Genomic DNA, 19,136 nt, shown 5'->3' with positions numbered 1-19,136 from the left:
GAACCTTTTTGGAGAACAATTTGCAAATGAATCAAAACAATAGCAACTATGAAGTATTCTTCTTAGAAATTAAACTTCCTAAACTCCTAATGCCGCTTACCTCTAGAGCTTCATCCTATACCACTCTTCTGTTGATAAACTAGAGCCAAATATAATCTTTTTAAATGTTTTGAAATTTCCAGGAACTCTTCTGCCTCTGGACATTTGTTAAAGATTATCATCTCTTCCTATAACACATCCCCAGCATCTTCCCTATATCTTATTATTCCTATTAACCTGCCCCCACCACCTTTACATGACTTAATTTTTATCCCTCAAGTCTCAACTTCCTAGATGAAACCTTTATGAAACTCAGGCTTGAGTTAAGCACCCCTCTATGTGCTCAATAGCATTTTCCAATTATCCAATTATATTTGACTACTTCCTTCCAAATATTTCTCACTGGATAAATGCTAAGGCAAAGAGAGTGATTACATTACTGAGTCTAAGTTCATACTGCTTGCTGCAAAACAGGCCAATAATTGACAGAAGAGCTGTTGGGGCAAGGAATAACTTTATTCATAAGGCCAACAAACCAGGACGATGGTGGGTTCCTGCCCCAAAAGAACCATCTTGCCTGAGTTAGAATTCAGGCTCCTTTTATACTAAAAGAGGAGGGAGTGAAGTCAAACATTTCCTGGTTCACATCAATGTTGTTGTTTAGTAACTAAGTTGTGTCTGACTCTTTGGCAACCCCGTCAACTGTAGCCCGCCAGGCTCCTCTGTCCGTGGGACTTTTCCTGGCAAGAATACTGGAATGGGTTGCCATTTCCTTTCCCAGGGGGATCTTCCCGACCGAGATCGAACCTGCATCTTCTGCACTGGCAGGCGGATTCCTCACCGCTGAGCCACAAGGGAAGCCCAGTTCACATTAAGGGATGTGTTAACCTCATTAACAGTGTTTTCACTATTATTAATTAATAAGTGTTTTTCACTGCAGTCTCAGTGTGTTCCACAACAAATCATGTGGGTCCTGTATATTATTTTTAAATGGGGAAAGAAGGGAAAATAAAGTGTATATCCTGAAAGTAAAGACAAGCATTATGGGGCTTCCCTGTAGCTCAGTGGTAAAGAATCTGCCTGCCAATGCAGGAGACATAGGTTCAATCCCTGGTCCAGGAAGATGCCACATGCTGCAGAGCAATTGCCACAACTACTGAGCCTGTGCTCTAGAGCCTGGGAACTGCAACTACTGAAGCCCACACACCTCAGAGCCGGTGTCCCACAAGAGAAGCCACTGCAATGAGAAGCCCACACACAGAAACTGGAGAAAAGCCTGCACAACAAACACCCAACACAGCCAAAATAAATAAATTAACTTTTTAAAAAAGATAAGTATTATGTTAAACTTTATACTTTATGAAGATGTGAAGAGTTATAATTTCAGATAAAAGAAAAGTAGAGCAGATAATAAAGTTAGAATTTTTGTGATATATTAAATTATGCTTAAGGGATATTTAGGGTTTATTGTAATTAAAGATATTCTTTAATTAATTTTTATTTAATGAGGTACTAAGTGAGAAGGTGAAAACAGAAATGGCTTTAGAAATTAGTTCATGGTTTTTGCTCCCTAACAATCTTTCTTAAGATACAGTTTTGAGGTTGTAAGAAGTTATAATAATTTCTCACTAGGCCAAGCTCATGCTCCTTTAACAGACAGGAAGATGGTACCATCTTCTTCCCTAAAACACTTAAATGGCTGAAAAGATAGGTAAATATCAGTAATCAGTACACCTTTAAGTAATAGTTATCAATAAAACATAGGTTATACACAACATAAAACCTTATGTGTCCTTCCCCCTTTATTTTTACCTCTTTTGACATGACCTCTGAAATATTGTATGATTCATCTTCTCTTCCTCTCTTCTTTTTCATGACTATAAAAACAATACCATTTTAGTTTTTATAGTAATTTAAGCAAAAAATATAAACACATATTCTTCAAAACTATAACAAAGAAATTTACCTGCATTCTCCTCACGTGCATCAATGGAATTTTTATCCTACAAAACAAGGATTTAGACTATTATTTTCCCAAAACTTCCATGGTATTACAAGTTTTAAGGCACCGATTAAGTAAACTTTCCTTGCAGTTGAACCAAATCCAGAACTCTTCACTATTATGCTTACTAAAAGGTAACCTTTTTCTATATTTCCCTACTATAACTTATTTGTAACTCTACTTTTTCCCAAAGCTCTACTTTTCTCCATTTTCTTCCATGTAAGACAAATTTCAAAATTAAACAGAGGCATTTTTATTTTGCAATTACCATGTACATCTCTAACTATGTTTATGCTGAAGATATTCAATGGGTATGGTATGGAAGGAGTACTCATTTCAGTATAATTTGTAAGTTAAATACAACTGACAGTAGAGTATCAAAGAGAAAAACCAATGGAAAGGAGATAAAAGAAATGAAGAGACATTCAAAAAGTGTCTCAAAATGGGAGCTGGAAAAGAACGGGTAGACAACTTGCATGAAAAATAAAAACGACAAAGAAGGTAAATACAAAGTAAAAAATTTAAAGGATTAAAAAGGAAAATACCAAGAGAACAGTAAATGGAATAGACAGAATATGATGGCTGACACCTTTAGAATAAAAGGGAAAAAACCCTAAAACCTGGTATAAAGAGTTAGCTGGGTGAAAGTAAAGACTTTTAAAGCAACAGGCTGAAGAATACAGTGTAAATGGTTGGTTAAGCCAGTAAAATTATAAGTACATTCTTCAAAAACCCAAAATAAGTCCCTGGAATTAGCAACTGAGTCAAGTATCAGTTTTCCACCATTGCTTTTGTTGTACAGTTACCTGCTATGTACCTTAACATCACCGCTAACTACACTAAGAATCAAGTAACTGGACTTAGATACTCTCCCTATTTTTCCTATTGGCATTTTGATATTTTCTAACAAAGGCAGTTTGGGGTAGAAATTAAGTGTGGAGTCTGATATTAATTCTAGAATCAAATCCTAGCTTACTATTTATTAGCTATGTGATCTTCAAACTTAGTCAATTCTCATTCACAATAGCTGAGTTCTATAAAGTCACCATGAATACTGAATTAGTGAACACCGAATCAGTGCATCTAGAAGAAACCCAAGTTTAGGTTCCTGGAAGCACATCTTCATTAACTGATCAATAACCCTGTTTATGCATATAAACATACAGTACTGTTTAAAGACAGCTCATTTAAAACATATGCTGATTAACACTGAACTCAAAGCCAAGAGCAATTTAACTCACACATGAAGGAAGCTTATCTAACAGATATATTTTCTCCTTAAGGCACATTACAGTCTTCTTGCATAAGAAACACTAGACAGCACTTCAGCACAATGTAACTGACAGTCTTTTAAACAGCAAAATCACCAAAACCACAAAAATACAAAAATCATGACAATACATAGACACAAAAAGGAGACTTGTTTACACTGTGACAGCTTAAATAAGGTAGGTAGCTTTGACCTCAGCTGGGAATGTTATAGAGAGACTCAAATTTTTTGCCATTCTACACATGCACATGTCTGTGAATGGCCACAAAAACATGGGTATTGATTTGGGGATAACAAATTATAGCAAGTAGGCTAACTGGAAAATATGTAATCTATGAATAATGAGGATGGACTGTACTCTATCTCCTTGCATCAGCTTCTTTATACATAAAACATGGGTAATAGTATCTCTACCTAAAAGAGCTACTTTGAGAATTAAGACATGTAAAGTTTAGAACACCTGGCATATAGTAAGTACTCAGTAGTTGTTACGCATGTTATTTCTCTTTTCACTAGCACAAGTATTGTTTGTACAATTCCTATCACTATGGCATAAAAAGCCTCATGTTAAAAAAAATTAAAACATTCCTCCAAAAGATCACATCTAAAATTCAGGTTATCCCTAAATGGATGCTCTATCTGAAATGCTATTACCATACATGCTATCTACTCCAGTTTTGGTTCCACTGCTACAGCTATGTACAAGATACAAATTTAGATTATTGGTATGGTTCCAAGTTGACATAATGAGGTTAGAGGCATGAAGAAGAACAATCATTACAGGCTCCAAAAGCGCTGGCCACTTATAAAATGCTTTGAGGTATAAAATATTTGTAGATTTTTCCTGAGATTATAAAGTGAAATTGTGCTACAATGAAATACAGTCCACAAGATAAGAAACTAAAGGTCACAGTTTAGCTCTCCTTTCATATCTAAGATACTGAGAAACAGATTTTACACGTTTCTATGCAACCAATAAAGAAAGGCTATCAGATAAAGAAGGTTTAAATTAAAAAGATAATCAAGAGTCAAAAGAATACAAGAGGATATCTTCAATATCTAAGGTAACGTATATAAAATATTCAGGCTTACTATTTATTACCTTCGTAACTTTCAAAGATTCCTTTTTTCTCTCCAGTTTCTCTTTCTTCTTTTGCTCCTACAAGATAATTTTTTCTTAGTGTCAAATGCAAAGCATGAAACACATATCTCAAATAACTTAAGCTCACAATGAAGAAACTGTACAAATATTAAAAAAACAGAAACTTGAGCTTCAAGCCTCTGCGAAGTAATAGGGCACAGATTTCCTGCCTTAAGCAACTAAAATCCAGATAAAACATACCAATGGTTTTCAGCAACTTTTTATCATGCAGCAAAGGACAGTGAACACTGACAAAAGGGAAACCAACAAGGCGAATCTTCTACTAAGCTTACTGCCTAGAGGCAATGTCCAAGTGCAAATAATGGAGGGAGAACCCAAGGAGAGCTCAGCAGTCTGAGCTGAGAAGACAGAGGGCAAAACTCAGAGGAGCTGGCAAACCAGGGTCAAAGTACCAGAGGGGAGAAAGCAATATACAAAAGCAGCTCTGAAGATCTGCAGTGGCACGCTCAGGCTGAGTATTGATCAGTGTGTGAGTAGAGAAAATGAGGGCCAGAAAAAGAGCAACTAGAAAGCAGGCGGAACTATCTCTGTGCTCACAAGGGATCAGAAACAGTTCATATTCCTGTCAGGCAAAGCTGAAAGGCCTCTTAACACACAGAGCATCAAGAAAAACTTTCAGAAGACGGACTAAGTTATTCTTAGACTAGAAGCTGTTCCAAAGCCCCCTAACAAAGTTTTAAAAGCAGGACATAAAATGATTCAGATTATTTCCAAGAGGTGGTTAAGGGTATTTGCCTTAGGAGTCATTAAGCTTGGTATCTGTTTTTCTGTTTCATTTTATCATAGAGTTTTGAAAAGGGCTCCAACAAAGAAAAAAGAAAATTTAGCAAATGTAGCAAAATCTTCCTTGATAATCATTAACCGTGAATGATGGGGACAAAAGGATTTATTGTAGTGTTGACATTAGCCCAAGTTTTAAAATCTGCATATATTATAGTAGACTTAGAAATAAATTATACAGTGTCTTAGATGATAAATGCAATGGGAAGAACAAAACAAGGTAAACGAGATGAGGGAAGAGGTGCCAGGTAACTTTATTTAAGGTTGTCAGGGCAGGTCTCATTGAAAAATATTTAAGCCAAAGCTTGAAGATGATAATGAAGCCAGGCAGGAATCTATTGAGAAGAGGGTTCCAAGCAGGAAATACACCTGGAACAAGGTCTGAAAGGTAATGGGGTTGAGAGAGGCAACCAGACTGCTTATGGTCTTCTGGCCATCATAAGGACTTGGGCTTTCTTAGAAACAGTGAAAGCTAGAAAGCAGTGAAATATAATTAAAATACTGCATGGGGGTTGGGGGGTGGGGGAAGTACTAAAGAAAAACACATTCTTCATCCTGTAGAGAATCTTTTAAAACTGAAGGTAAGTGAAGACTTTTTCAAACATAAAAGCTAAAAGAACCTGTTACCAACAGAAAATGAAGACAAACCTATAATTACAGAAAGCAGATCAGAAGACAGGAAATGAGGAAAGACAGGAAGTGAGGGATGGCAAAGAATAAAAAAGGGGGCAGAATTCAGCCATAAAAAAAGAATCTAATCTTGCTATTTGTGACAATATGGATGGATCTGAGGGCCTTATACTAAGTAAAATTAAAGAGAAAGATAAATATTATATAATCTCACATGTGGAATCTTTAAAAAAAAAAAAGAGCTCAGATACAGAGAACAGATTAGTGTTGGAAGGTCAAAAGTGGGTCAAAAGGTAGAAATTTCCAGTTAAAAAATAAACAAGTCATGGGGATGTACTACACAGCATGGTGACCACAGTGAATAATGTGTGTGCTGCGTGCTCGGTCGTGTCCGACTCTCTGTGACTCCATGGAATATAGCCCACCAGACAGACTCCTCTGTTCATGAAATTTTCCAGGCAAGAATACTGGAATGGGTTGCTATTTCCTACCAGGGGATCTTCCCAACCCAGACGTAAACCTGCATGTCCTGCGTCTCTGCACTGGCAGGCAGATTCTCTACCAGTGTGCCACCATACTTATTGCATATTTGAAAGCTGCTAAGAGAGTCAATCTTAAAAGTGTGCATCATAAGGAAAAAAAATTTTTTAACTAGGTATGGTGACATTAACTAGACTTACTATGGTGATCATTTCGAAATACACAGTAATATTGAATCATTACACTGTACACCTGAAACTAAAATAATGCTCTATGTCAATTATATCTCATTAAAAAGGAGAAAGAATTTTGGGGAATTAATCGTTATGTTCATTATCACGGTTGTGGTGGCTTCATGGGTATACATTTTAAATACGTACAGTTTTGTGTGTATCAATTACATTTCAATAAAGCATTAAAAAAAAGGACTGAGCAAAATAAAATACAAAATTTCTAGCATACAAAAAAAAAATCACTGGACAGAATAAAAATCAGTCAAAAGGCAAATTAAAAAATGTTAGTATATTCATACAATGGAATGCTTCTTAGAAATAAATATGATCTATTAAATAAATACATATAAGCGAATCTTAAAAATATGCTGAGCTTAAGAAGCGAGACACCAAAAGAATGTTTTTCCTATGATTCCATTTGTATAATATTCTAGAAAAATCAATACCAATTTATAATTACAGCAAACAAAAATCAGTGGTTGTCCAGGACCAGAAGGAGAGATCGCTGAAAGAGAACTTTTGTGGGTAATGGAAATGTTCTTTATCTTGACTGTACTGGTGATTACACAGGTCAAAACTCACCTGTCAATTTTTAAATGTGTGCATTATATTTTATATAATTTATATCTCAATAAAGCTTTCTTTAAAAAATCAAGCTGTTAACTATAATCAATCACACATACATACCTCTAACTGCTGCTGTTCCATTTTAGTCAATAAAAATTTGGAGTAAATATTGCTTTTTTCAAGCAAATGTTGAAGTCTACGATATCGAATGTCCATGGACTCTCTATCCCAAGACATGCGAGCCTATCCAAAGAAAAAGTTTCCATAATTATTAAGTTTTCTGACATACATTGATCTTTCTGCATAATGTGTAACAAAGATGACTAAACAACTGCACTTTAGGTTTAATACATTTCCTATAATAAAAATACTTTTATAATATTAAATTCACTTACTAAAAATGCCTATCTTCAAACAAAAAACTAGAATAACTAAAAAAAACATGATTCTGGGGTTCCACAGGCAATCTGGTAAAATATATTAATAGCTTGGCTACCAAAATATTGAAATTTCAGATACTGAAAACATGATTATTGGCATCTACAAAACTGAAGGCCCATTTTCAAAATATCTGAAATTACAATTAGAAAGCAAATATTTAATTCAAGTTGAAATTAAGTTTTTAAAAAACTAAATGATTTCAGAAAATTTTTATATACCAGTTTTATTTGCAAGAGCACTGTTAGTAAAAGATAACCTCATTAGCTAGGGAGTAGAACATCTAGTTTTAGAATTTAAATACGATATTGTTAAAATACTTCAACAAGCTAAATCTACTGCTAATTTCTTATAAAGTTCTTTTCTCCTCAGTATTGTGTTACCCAAGATTTGCCCTTACCTTTTAGGTTCCTTCTACTCTCATACTCTTAGCTTTATCTTTGACCCCTATACAACTTCTATCTACAAAACTCTGCTTTTCATATTATTGTCACATACTATTTGTTCATTTATAAAAGTATGCAACATTCTAGTGGCTAAGGAGGATCTCTCAAGTCAAAATAAAAGTAAACAGAAGGCACAAGAGAGAAAACAAAAGCAACAAATAAATAGTATAGTTCAATGGTCCACAAACTTTTTTTGGTAAAAGGGCAAATATTTAAATATTTGAGCATATGGTTTGTACTGCAAATACTTAAATCTGCCTTTGAACAGTTACAGACAATAAATACATAAACCAAAGTTGTGTTCCAATAAAACCTTATTTACATAAACAGGAAGAGGCCAAATCCAGTTTATAAGTGGCCAACTAAATACTGTAATCTGAACTCAAAAGCATTAAGTGGGCTGAAATCATGGGCAAACCTCACTAACCAGCAATCCCACTCCTGCGTGTGTGTGTGTGTGTGTGTGTGTGTGTGTGTGTGTGAAATAAATTTAATTCAGTGGTTAAGGCTTGACCTTATAAACCAGACACTAGCTTGTATTTCTCAGATGTTACATCATCTAACTTTTCTTTCAAAACAAATTATTTATTTTCTATTACAAAAGCAGTGACAATAAGACATCAAAGAATAAATCTAATGAAAGTAATATACGTGGATTACAAGAAAATTAAAATTCTTTAAAAATCATCCATAAAGTTCTCCGTGCAAATAATCTGAAGTATCTCATAAAACTAAATTTTCAGTTATTTTAAGATGGCTTTTCTTTTACTATTACCAATATACTATTATGATTCCAACAGTCAGTCACTGAATGCAGTGGATATAAATGAAATGAAATTACTTGACTTTTATAAAAATAACGATATTTAACTTTATTTTCATATTTTAGTTAAAATCCTTTGTGCTTAATTTATCTGCTCCTTTAAGTCTTATTTAGAATAAATTAGCATACATTTTAAAAGTAATTACACCTTTAACATGCCATCATGGAACAATAATTTATAATATACTTAGACTATGCCAATGGTTAACCTTTAAACCCAGTCTTCCATATTTCAAAAATAATTTTGTAGTAAATCTTCTCATCTATCATTCCTCTTTCTTAATTTTGTTATTTGTCATACTAAAGTAAATCATAACTTCATCTGTGGAAAGTATTGAGTGCCTGGTGGTAAGTTTCTCTTGATGGGTAAGAGTATGCTAATGGATACCATGAGCATAAATTCTTCACTGTCTATCCCATCGCCTCCCCAAGCCCAGAATTTTTTTTTTCTTTTTGCAGAGGGGGTTCTATTTCAGTCTACACAATATGAGCTGTTTTCCTTTTACCTTTCCAAGAACCCTCACAACTCTTACCTTTCCCTGCCCCCCACGACACAGACATTAAGGCTACTCTAAAGACTTCTAGACTAACAATGACTTCTTTCAAAAGGAAATGCAGGTGTAAAGTCAAAGAAAATAACTGTAGCAAATGAATGTCAAAATCATTCTCCAGGCTCCTCACAAACCTTCCAATCTCCTAAACCAAAGCAAATGCTTCTCATTAAAAACTTAAGCTAGTTCTTCCTCTCTTAAGTACTTCTAAATATATGCCCATAAATACTGTATTCTCCTAAAAGGAATCATTACTTTTGTATGCTGAATTTTTTTTAGCTCCAAAGACCTATAAGAGACTTATTGGAATTTTCTGGATAGTCACTGAGGTAAGAATAATTTATGTCAAGGACAAAAAGTAAAAATTCTTTCAATACCTGTTAATAAAAAGACATGTAATAACAATGACCCACAGTCTTTTACCCTTGTACCAACGGGATTGAAAAGAGCTTTATTCATGGAAAATCTGAAAAATGAATTTTTAAATTGCTAGTTTAAGTTGTATGATGCATAACTGCTAAAGAAAAGCTAGTTTACCATACCTATCCCTCAAGTGTTAACAATTCCAAAAAAATCTTAAAATGACAGTGTTCAAAAGCTTAAAAATTTCACTAAAAGGAGTAATTAACTCCCAGTTTAATCAGCAAATTTTTATGGTTCTATAAATTTTGACTAATCTTTTTAAAACTGTTTTTTATTTTTTAAAAATTTTTGGCTGCACTGCAGCGCCTGTGGAAATTTAGTTCCCAATTTGGGATTGAACCCACACCCCCTACATTGAAAGTGTGAGTCTTAATCACTGGACCACCAGGTTAAGTCCCTATTAAAGCATTTTTGAAATGTATCCTTATGATATCTATCTTTCTTCGAATAGCATTTCCTTATCCAACAATCTTCATGGATTATAAAACTGAACTGCTGCTGTTACTGCTGCTAAGTCACTGCAGTCGTGTCCGACTCTGTGTGACCCCATAGACGGCAGCCCACCAGGCTCCCCCGTCCCTGGGATTCTCCAGGCAAGGACACTGGAGTGGGTCGCCATTTCCTTCTCCAGTGCATGAAAGTGAAAAGTGAAAGGGAAGTTGCTCAGTCGTGTCTGACTCTTCGCTACCCCATGGACAGCAGCCTACCAGGCTCCTCTGTCCATGGGATTTTCCAGGCAAGAGTACTCGAGTGGGGTGCCATCGCCTTCTCCATAAAACTGAACTACACTACTCAAAATTAAGGGTTTATCGTTCTTACCATCTCTGAAGTTGATTCTACTCTGGACTGTGCTCCAGGATTCATCCTTTACAATTCACCTTGTTAGAACGGCCACAAAGTATATTTTATTTATATAATCATATGTTATGTAATATTATAAAATATTCTTTTACATTAGTTAGAAATTCAACAGACATTTATTATCCTATTACCTGCCTACTATCTGCCAAGTGCAGAGTCTACAAAAAAAAAAAAAACCAATGTGATGTGCCCTCAAGAAACAAAGTGAGAAAGTAAGTAATGATAATACTGTGTAACAGAGTACTATGGGAATTCACAGAATGAGTAAGAGTGGTTTATGGTTGACCTCCCAATTCTATTAAAATTTATAGACGTATTACCTTAACCAATTATGGTCAACTACAGACGATCAGTAACAACGGAACTAGAATTTACTGGAGTGAAAGTATAGCAACATGGTTAAAAAGTGTGAATTCTGAAACCACAGGGCCTACATTACCATCTTTGCTCTGCCATTTACTAGCTGTGGGACCCCAGGCAACCTCTAGGTGCCTCAGTTTCCTCATCTAACACAGAATGAAAATAGAACCTACTTTATAGAATATTTTAATAAAATATACTAATAATTAAACTATTAAGTTTAATAATAGTAATAATAGTAATAATGAATTAATAGTATCTACATGATAGAATAGTTGAGAATTCAATGAGTAAAATACATGTACAGCGTTTAGAACTGACAGTAAAATGATCATGAGGCGTTAACAAGGCTAACAAAAGAATTATTAGAAGTGATGTCGCTCAGTCGTGCCCGACTCTTTGCGACCCCGTGGACTGTAGTTTACAAGGCTCCTCTGTCCATGGAATTTTCCAGGGAAGAGTACTGGAGTGGGTTGCCATTTCCTTCTCCAGGGGATCTTCCCGACCCAGGGATCGAACCCAGGTCTCCCTCATTGCGGGCAGACGCTTTACCGTCTGAGCCACCCACTGACATAAAATAGGAGGGAACCAACTAATGTATTACTTGCTTTTGGAGTACATTACTCCCCAATTTAAGTAGTTTTATAATTACAGGGTTAATTAATTAATTAGTTAATTCAGTATTAACGTCCTTAGAGAGGTATGTTAAAAAAACTCTGGAAGTAGTCAAATTCGAGTTCATTAGTGTGTGCAACACGACCCCCAGTTGCCTCAGTTTCATTATATTTAACTGAAGATATTAAACGCATCGATATAATCGTAATACTGGGAGGGCTAAATAAATTTTTACAAGAAATCACTTAGTAGGGAGCACATTAAGAGTTGGCAGGTAAGCAATGGGGTGGGACAGTACTGGAGTTAAATATATTTAAAAACTGAAGCTTTTCAAGAGGTTAAAAACTGCTTTCAGTAGTCTTCAACATAAGAAAAGCTCAAGGGCAATGTCATTGAAAACGTACAATGGAAAAGAAAGTAAAAGCAAGTTGATTACCTAAGTGGAAAAAGAACACTGAAAAAATTCATTACCGATTTTGGAAGAATAATTATTATGGCTGAACAAGTAATTTGAAATGCTAACTTAAGAGAGATGAGGACACTTTCCAGAACAAGACTATAACTGATAGAAGCATCATTCCAAGCTCGTGCAAAGCTTTCCCAAAAGTAGCATCGGTAAAGGAAGCCCGTTTAAAAGTTGATTAAAAAAAAAAAAAATACTAGTAAACTTATGCACACAAACCACACCCCCGAGGACGCATCAGGTTACTACTTAACAACGATGAACTTGATGCCTAAATTACCTTTTCTAGCATCTTCCGCTCTCTCTCTAGCCCAGCAGCCTCAAGCTGTTCTTCCTCCTCTAGCATGGCTGGGGTAATCACGGCAGTCTCCGGCTGCTCAACCACATCTGGAGCTAGGGGCCCTGGAAGGGGAGGCAGGGGGGGACAGGGCTTTTAAATTGCAGTTTTAAAAAAAATGACCAATTACTCGACGTCCTTGTTAAACAACCCTTGTCGCCTTCCCAGATGCATCTGACGCAAAAGTTGAAGACCCGGGGGGACGCCAGCATCACCTCTCAGAGACCTCCTAGGTTTTCACTATGTCAACTATTAGAAGCCCGGACTCCAGTTTACAACTGGGGATGTTCAGGAAAACGCAGGTCTCCTGTGTAAAATCTCCTGTACTATGCAAATACACGCAATTTCGGGGGTCCCCTACCCACTCTCCACAGAAAGGGAAACCTCTTTTCCTCCTCAATCTCTGCCCGGGGTCGGCTCTCCCGGCAAAAGCTGGGCTGCAGTCTCCATGCCGCTCCCCCACCCCCGCCCCGGACGCCGCAGCCCGCATTGGGAGGCAAGTTCTCCTCACTCACCGCCGCTGTTCGCGGGGCGTTGCGCCGGCATGGCTGGACACACACTCCGGAACGGGGTGCCCTCCTCACAGTGCCCGCAACGCCGCACGCTAAATCCTCACTCGCCGCTACCCGGTCCCAGTCTCCCGGCCAAGCGCCCAGCCAGAGAAAAACGCGCGCTTCTCCTTCGCGGGAAAACGCCGTCATCTCGCGATGCTTCGTGCTCCCCACCCCGCCCCCGAGTCCCAGAGGCGCGAGATTTGGCGGAGTTTGGTTTTCGTCAGAATCCACTTCGGCGACGGTAAGCGTTACATGGGGACCTCGGGCTTGGGGTGGATGGATTCTGCTGCAGAAGTCAGCCTTTAGCTCTGTGATGCTGGGCGAGTTTGCCTAGCGAATGGCCCTGTTTCCTGAAGTAACTAATCATAATGCCTCACTATGTAGGCTTAAGCAACACTCTGAACAGTTTGAAAGGCACCTTCACACACTGGCTGATGTGATTTAAACCCCGCCCGCGGAAGATCCTTTCGGTACAAAGAGGTACCGAGTATCCAGGTGAAGATGTGAGAAATACATATTGCCAACTTTGGCCACTATCTGCAGTTAACATTTTGAATGAAAATTCCCCGAAGTGACCCCAAAGAGGGCTCTTTTGTGGCTGGAATAGGAGAGATTGTATGATGGTAGAGTTCTTTTTAAAACGTTCTTTCAGGATAAGGGAGATATTAATGCAGTGATAAACCTAGCGGAGTGGCCAGTAGAAAAGACATAACATTCAGGAATTCAGTAGAGGTTCAGTAATTAGAGAAAGTGCCTGAAGGGAGGAGCTGGGCTCTTCTGGCCCCTGGTTTTCACTTCAGTCTTCAGTCCCACACTTTCTTGCCTGCAGTCCCTTTTAACAAGTTCTTGTGCCACCCCCGCCCCAGCCTCAGAATTTATGGTATACCTGCCATGTAACCCTCTGTTTCCTCCATTTCTGACTCCCACGCTACGCTGCTGCTGCTGCTGCTGCTGCTGCTGCGCCGCTTGAGTCGTGTCCGACTCTGTGCGACCCCATAGAAGGTAGACTCCCAACTGCTTTACTAATTGTAATTCTACAAAACTTAAGGGTCTACAATGCACTATAACCATCTTCAGCAACCTTTGTAACACTGAGATTAGCAGAGAAGATTGTTTTTATTCCTACATTATAGGTGAGAAAATATGCTGACAGGATAAATTAACTTAGCCAGAAGCCTACAGTCATTTTGTGATCAAATAGTAGCCAAACCCAGGTCTTTTGAAAGCCAATTCAGATTGCATTAAGATAAATTATAACCTCCATTAATAATTACTCTTAAATCCTACCTCTTTCTAATCAAGGACAATAGCTATCAGTCAGTCTCACATTACTAAGATTTTTAACCTAAAATCAATTCCAAAATTTCTTTTCCTGACTTTTGAAACACTACTTTTTACAGGGTTTTCCCCTAATGTGCTGAGAATCCTTTCTTGTTCTCTCTTTTGAACTCAATTGTGGCCAACCTACCCAAAACTTTCCTTCATCTGTTACTCTTCCCTACTTTGTTCCTTGTAGTCTCTGCTCTGCAAGCTTCAATGATCAGCTCAAGGCCAATAACTTCCCTTCTAATTCCTCAGAGATCAAATGGGGACGATTTATCCAAACACAAATAGGATGGAATTCAAACAATTTCATCTGATTCTCAAAAGACAGAAATCTCATCTAATTTCTGGTCCCACACTGTTTGCACTAGTATATCTCCTGACACATTTGTCACTGTGCTGCAAACTTCCAGATGTACAAGCTGGGTTTAGAAAAGGTAGAGGAAACAGATCAAATTGCCAGCATTCAGTGGATCATAGAGAAAGCAAGGGAATTCCAGAAAAACATCTTCTGCTTCATTGACTATGCTAAAGCCTTTGTGTGGATCACAAAACACTGTGGAAAATTCTTAAAGAGATGGAAATACCAGACCACCTTCAGTTCAGTTCAGTCGCTCAGTTGTGTCCGACTCTGCGACCCCATGAATCGCAGCACGCCAGGCCTCCCTGTCCATCACCAATTCCTGGAGTTCACTCAGACTCGAGTCCATCAAGTCAGTGATGCCATCCAGCCATCTCATCCTCTGTCGTCCCCTTCTGCTCCTGCCCCCAATCCCTCCCAGCATCAGAGTCTTTTCCAATGAGTCAACTCTTCGCATGAGGTGGCCAAAGTACTGGAGTTTCAGCTTCAGCATCATTCCTTCCAAAGAACACCCAGGACTGATCTCCTTCAGAATGGACTGGTTGGATCTCCTTGCAGTCCAAGGAACTCTCAAGAGTCTTCTCCAACACCACAGTTCAAAAGCATCAATTCTTTAGCGCTGTTTCCTTCACAGTCCAACTCTCACATCCATACATGACCACAGGAAAAACCATAGCCTTGACTAGACGAACCTTAGTCGGCAAAGTAATGTCTCTGCTTTGCAATATGCTATCTAGGTTGGTCATAACTTTTCTTCCAAGGAGTAAGCGTCTTCTAATTTCATGGCTGCAGTCACCATCTGCAGTGATTTTGGAGCCCGAAAAAATAAAGTCTGACACTGTTTCTACTGTTTCCCCATCTATTTCCCATGAAGTGATGGGACCAGATCCCATGATCTTCATTTTCTTACCTGTCTCCTAAGAAACTTGCATGCAGGTCAAGAAGCAACAGTTAGAACCTTACATGGAACAATGGACTGGTTCAAAATTGGGAAAGGAGTACAACAAGGCTGTATATTGGCACACTGCTTATTTAACTTCTATGCAGAGTATATCATGCAAAATGCCCAGCTGGATGAATCACAAGCTGGAATTAAGATTGTTGGGAGAAATATCAACAACCTCAGGTGGTACCACTCTAATGGCAGAAAGTGACGAGGAACTAAAGAGCCTCTTGATGAAGGTGAGAGGAGAGAAAAATCAGGCTTAAAACTCAGCATTCATTCAGTCCCATCATTTCATGGGAAATAGATGGGGAAAAAGTGGAAGCAGTGACCGATTTTTTGGGGCTCCAAAATCACTGCAGACGGTGACTGCAGCCATGAAATTGTGTGGGTTTTCTATTTTATATATAGTAGTGTTTATCTGTTAATCTCACTCCTCTTCCCCCTTTGGTAACCTTAAGTTTGCTTTCTATGTCTGATTCTGTTTTTTTTTGTAAGTTCATTTGCATCACTTTTTAGATTCCACATATAAGTGGTATCATGTATTTGTCTTCTGACCTACTTCAGAAGTAGGATAATCTCTAGGTCCATCCATCTTCATGCTGTCAACTACAAATTGGCACTTTCCATGGGTGCTTGCCATCTACCTCTACAAAGGATGAAATCATGTGCTGCTGTAGCTGCTGACTTTCAACACCCATTGAAGGAGTTCAGAGTGGAGAACAGAAATGCACTCTGTACTCAGGGAAAAATTGGCAGGACAGGTCTTCAGATAGATATTCTAAAAGCTGAGTTTACGAGCCCAGTTCTCTTCATATCTAGAAAAAAACATTAAAATCCTTCATGGTGATGACTGTTCCTTTTGAATAGGAAAGCCTTCATAAGATTGTAGAAAACTTCTGGAAAACTATGTGCTTGACTGCATATATTCTCTTCACCAAAAATCATATGTATACTGACCTTTCCCCTCCTGCCTCTTTGAAGCAGTTTCTCAGAGCTATCTGCTAAGGTGCTGTCTCGCAGGCTGCAGTCCTCATTTTGCCCCAAACAGAACTTAAGTCACAATTCTCAAGTGGTGCATTTTTTTTAAGTCAACACTGCTAATAGCATTCATTCTTTTTCATAGCTGGGGTGTGTGTGTGTGTGTGTGTGTGTGTGTGTGTGTGTGTGTGTGTGTGTGTGTGTGTGTGTGTGTGTGTGTGTGTGTGCATAGCTGGGGTGTGTGTGTGTGTGTGTGTGTGTGTGTGTGCATGCATAACACATTCTCTTTATCCATTCATCTGTCGACGGACACTTAGGTTGCTTCCATATGAACACTGAAGTGCATATATCTTTTCAAATTTGAGTTTTCATCGTTTCTGAATATATGCCCAGGAGTGGGGTTGCTGGATCACATGGTAACTTTATTTTTAGTTTTTCAAGGGATCTCTATACTGTTCTCTGTAATGGCTATACTAGTTTACATTCTCACCAACAGTGTAAGAGGGTACCCTTTACCCATATCCTCTCCAGATTTATTATTTGTAGACTTTTTGATAATGGCCATTCATACCTCATTGCAGTTTTGATTTGCATTTCTAGCAAACAGTTTTTTTAAAGGGCAAGGCTTTCTTCTCTCTCTGAAGGGGCTAATTTCCCTGAAATTAAAAAAAGAAAGTTTTTGTTTAAAAACATGATATAATTTTCATCTTTGCATGTTGCGATAGCTTCCCTGATAGCTCAGTTGGTAAAGAATCCACCTGCAATGCAGGAGACCCCGGTTCGATTCCTTGGTTGGGAAGATCCACAGGAGAACGGATAGGCTACCCACTCCTATATTCTTGGGCATCCCTGGTGGCTCAGCTGGTAAAGAATCTGCCTGCAATGCGAGAGACCTGGATTCGATCCCTGGGTTGGGGAGATCCCCTGGAGAAGGGAAAGGTACCCACTCCAGTATTCTGGCCTGGAGAATTCCATGGACTCTATAGTCCATGGGGTCACAAAGAGTCGTATATGACTGGGCGACTTTCACATGCTGTGAAACAGTGAAGTCCAAATAAATGGTTTTACCACTGTGCCTGCATACATGTTCAGTAGGTTGTGTCTGACTTTGCTACCCTATGCACTGCAGCCTGCCAGGCTTCTCCAAGCAGGAATATTGAAGTGGGTTGCCATGCCCTCCTCCAGGGAATCTTCCTGACCCAGGGATCAAACCCATGTCTCCTGCGGCCCCTGCACCGCGGTGAATTCTTTTACAGCTGAGCCAGCAGCACTGTAGGAAAGCAAAATTTGTCACCCCAAAATGTGTCTTTTTGGTGTGAAGGTTAAATTAGGCTAATTTATTTTTAAGAAACAGAAGACTCAGTAAGTTTTTCTTGTTACTGCTCCCTTATCTGCCAAAAAGAATTTTGATAGAGGGTCTATTCTGTAATAGAACTAAGAATATAAACTAGGTGAGGTGGGGAAAACTCTGCAGGGCCGAAAGAGATCAGAATCCACTCAGTATTCTGCAGGCCCAGCAAACATCTGTTTACCAAACATTTGCTTTTCATCTCCATGTGAATTGCTTCCCCTTTGAAGTCTCAAACCATTCTCCTAACATCTTTGGTTTTCTGCTGAAAACAGTATTTAAGGTGAGGGTTTCAGTCATTTTGGTGAGTTAGTTTTCCTGGGTAGTGTCAGAGGGGAAGAAATTTTCCTCAGTCCTTCTTAGTTCTTCAACAGAAAGCAAGAATATATATATAATTGAATTGAATCACTTTGTTGTACGCCAGAAACTAACACAACACTGTATACCAACTATACCTCAATTAAAGTATATGTATATACACACATACTGCTTATATGTGTGTATGTGTGTGTGTGTGTGTGTGTGTGTATACTCAAATCAATAACATTATATGAAGGTCATCACTGCAAAAGAAATCAGCAAAAACTATGTGTTCTGACTTTAGAAAGCTATGCTAGTTACTGGAGTCTTCCAGTAGCATTTAAACAATACAGTGCAGACCAGGGCTAAAAGGACAATGAGTGAGAAATATTGATTAGACAGACAAAACATCATATTCAATTTCACATTATCTTGAGGTTTTTAGGAAAGTCATTTTTTTTAGTTTTATTTTTAATTGGAAGATGATTACTTTACAATATTGTGATGGGTTCTGCCATCATCAACATAAATCAGCCACAGGTATACATATGTCCCCTCCCTTTTAAACCTCCCTTCCACCTCTCTCCCAGGCAAGTTATTTTTTAACTGAAAATATACTTTAGCCAAAAAACTGCCATACACTGACCATGTGTATAACGAGTAACTCTATAATGCCTGTATAAGAGGTAAGGAAGATACAACTTTCTCACTACCAGTACTGTCAATCTCAAAAGCCAAAAGGCCCAGTCATCCTCAGGAAGAGAAATCTGGCAGAAGAGTTTATTCCCTTTTTATCTCCACATGTAGTTAAATATCCCCCAAATAATGAAGACTCATTTCAAGTAA

The 19,136-nt window shown here is 38.1% G+C and overlaps 1 protein-coding gene across 1 annotated transcript in view; it reads right to left on the bottom strand.

The window, feature by feature from the left end:
* The window catches only part of HELLS (helicase, lymphoid specific), a 36,010-nt gene extending 22,847 nt beyond the window's left edge, over positions 1-13,163 (bottom strand). The window contains exons 1-6 of the mRNA XM_004020047.5: positions 12,996-13,163; positions 12,424-12,545; positions 7,284-7,406; positions 4,414-4,470; positions 2,006-2,042; positions 1,852-1,916 (exon numbers count right to left, since the gene is read on the bottom strand). Of these exons, the coding sequence (XP_004020096.1) occupies positions 1,852-1,916; positions 2,006-2,042; positions 4,414-4,470; positions 7,284-7,406; positions 12,424-12,545; positions 12,996-13,026 (435 nt within the window). The 5' untranslated portion in view covers positions 13,027-13,163. The remainder of the gene's footprint in view (positions 1-1,851; positions 1,917-2,005; positions 2,043-4,413; positions 4,471-7,283; positions 7,407-12,423; positions 12,546-12,995) is intronic.
* Positions 13,164-19,136: the final 5,973 nt, after the last annotated feature.

This window comes from Ovis aries, chromosome 22 (assembly GCF_016772045.2).
Source record: "Ovis aries strain OAR_USU_Benz2616 breed Rambouillet chromosome 22, ARS-UI_Ramb_v3.0, whole genome shotgun sequence".
NCBI lineage: Eukaryota > Metazoa > Chordata > Mammalia > Artiodactyla > Bovidae > Ovis > Ovis aries.
This window is presented reverse-complemented; position numbering and strand designations above follow the sequence as displayed.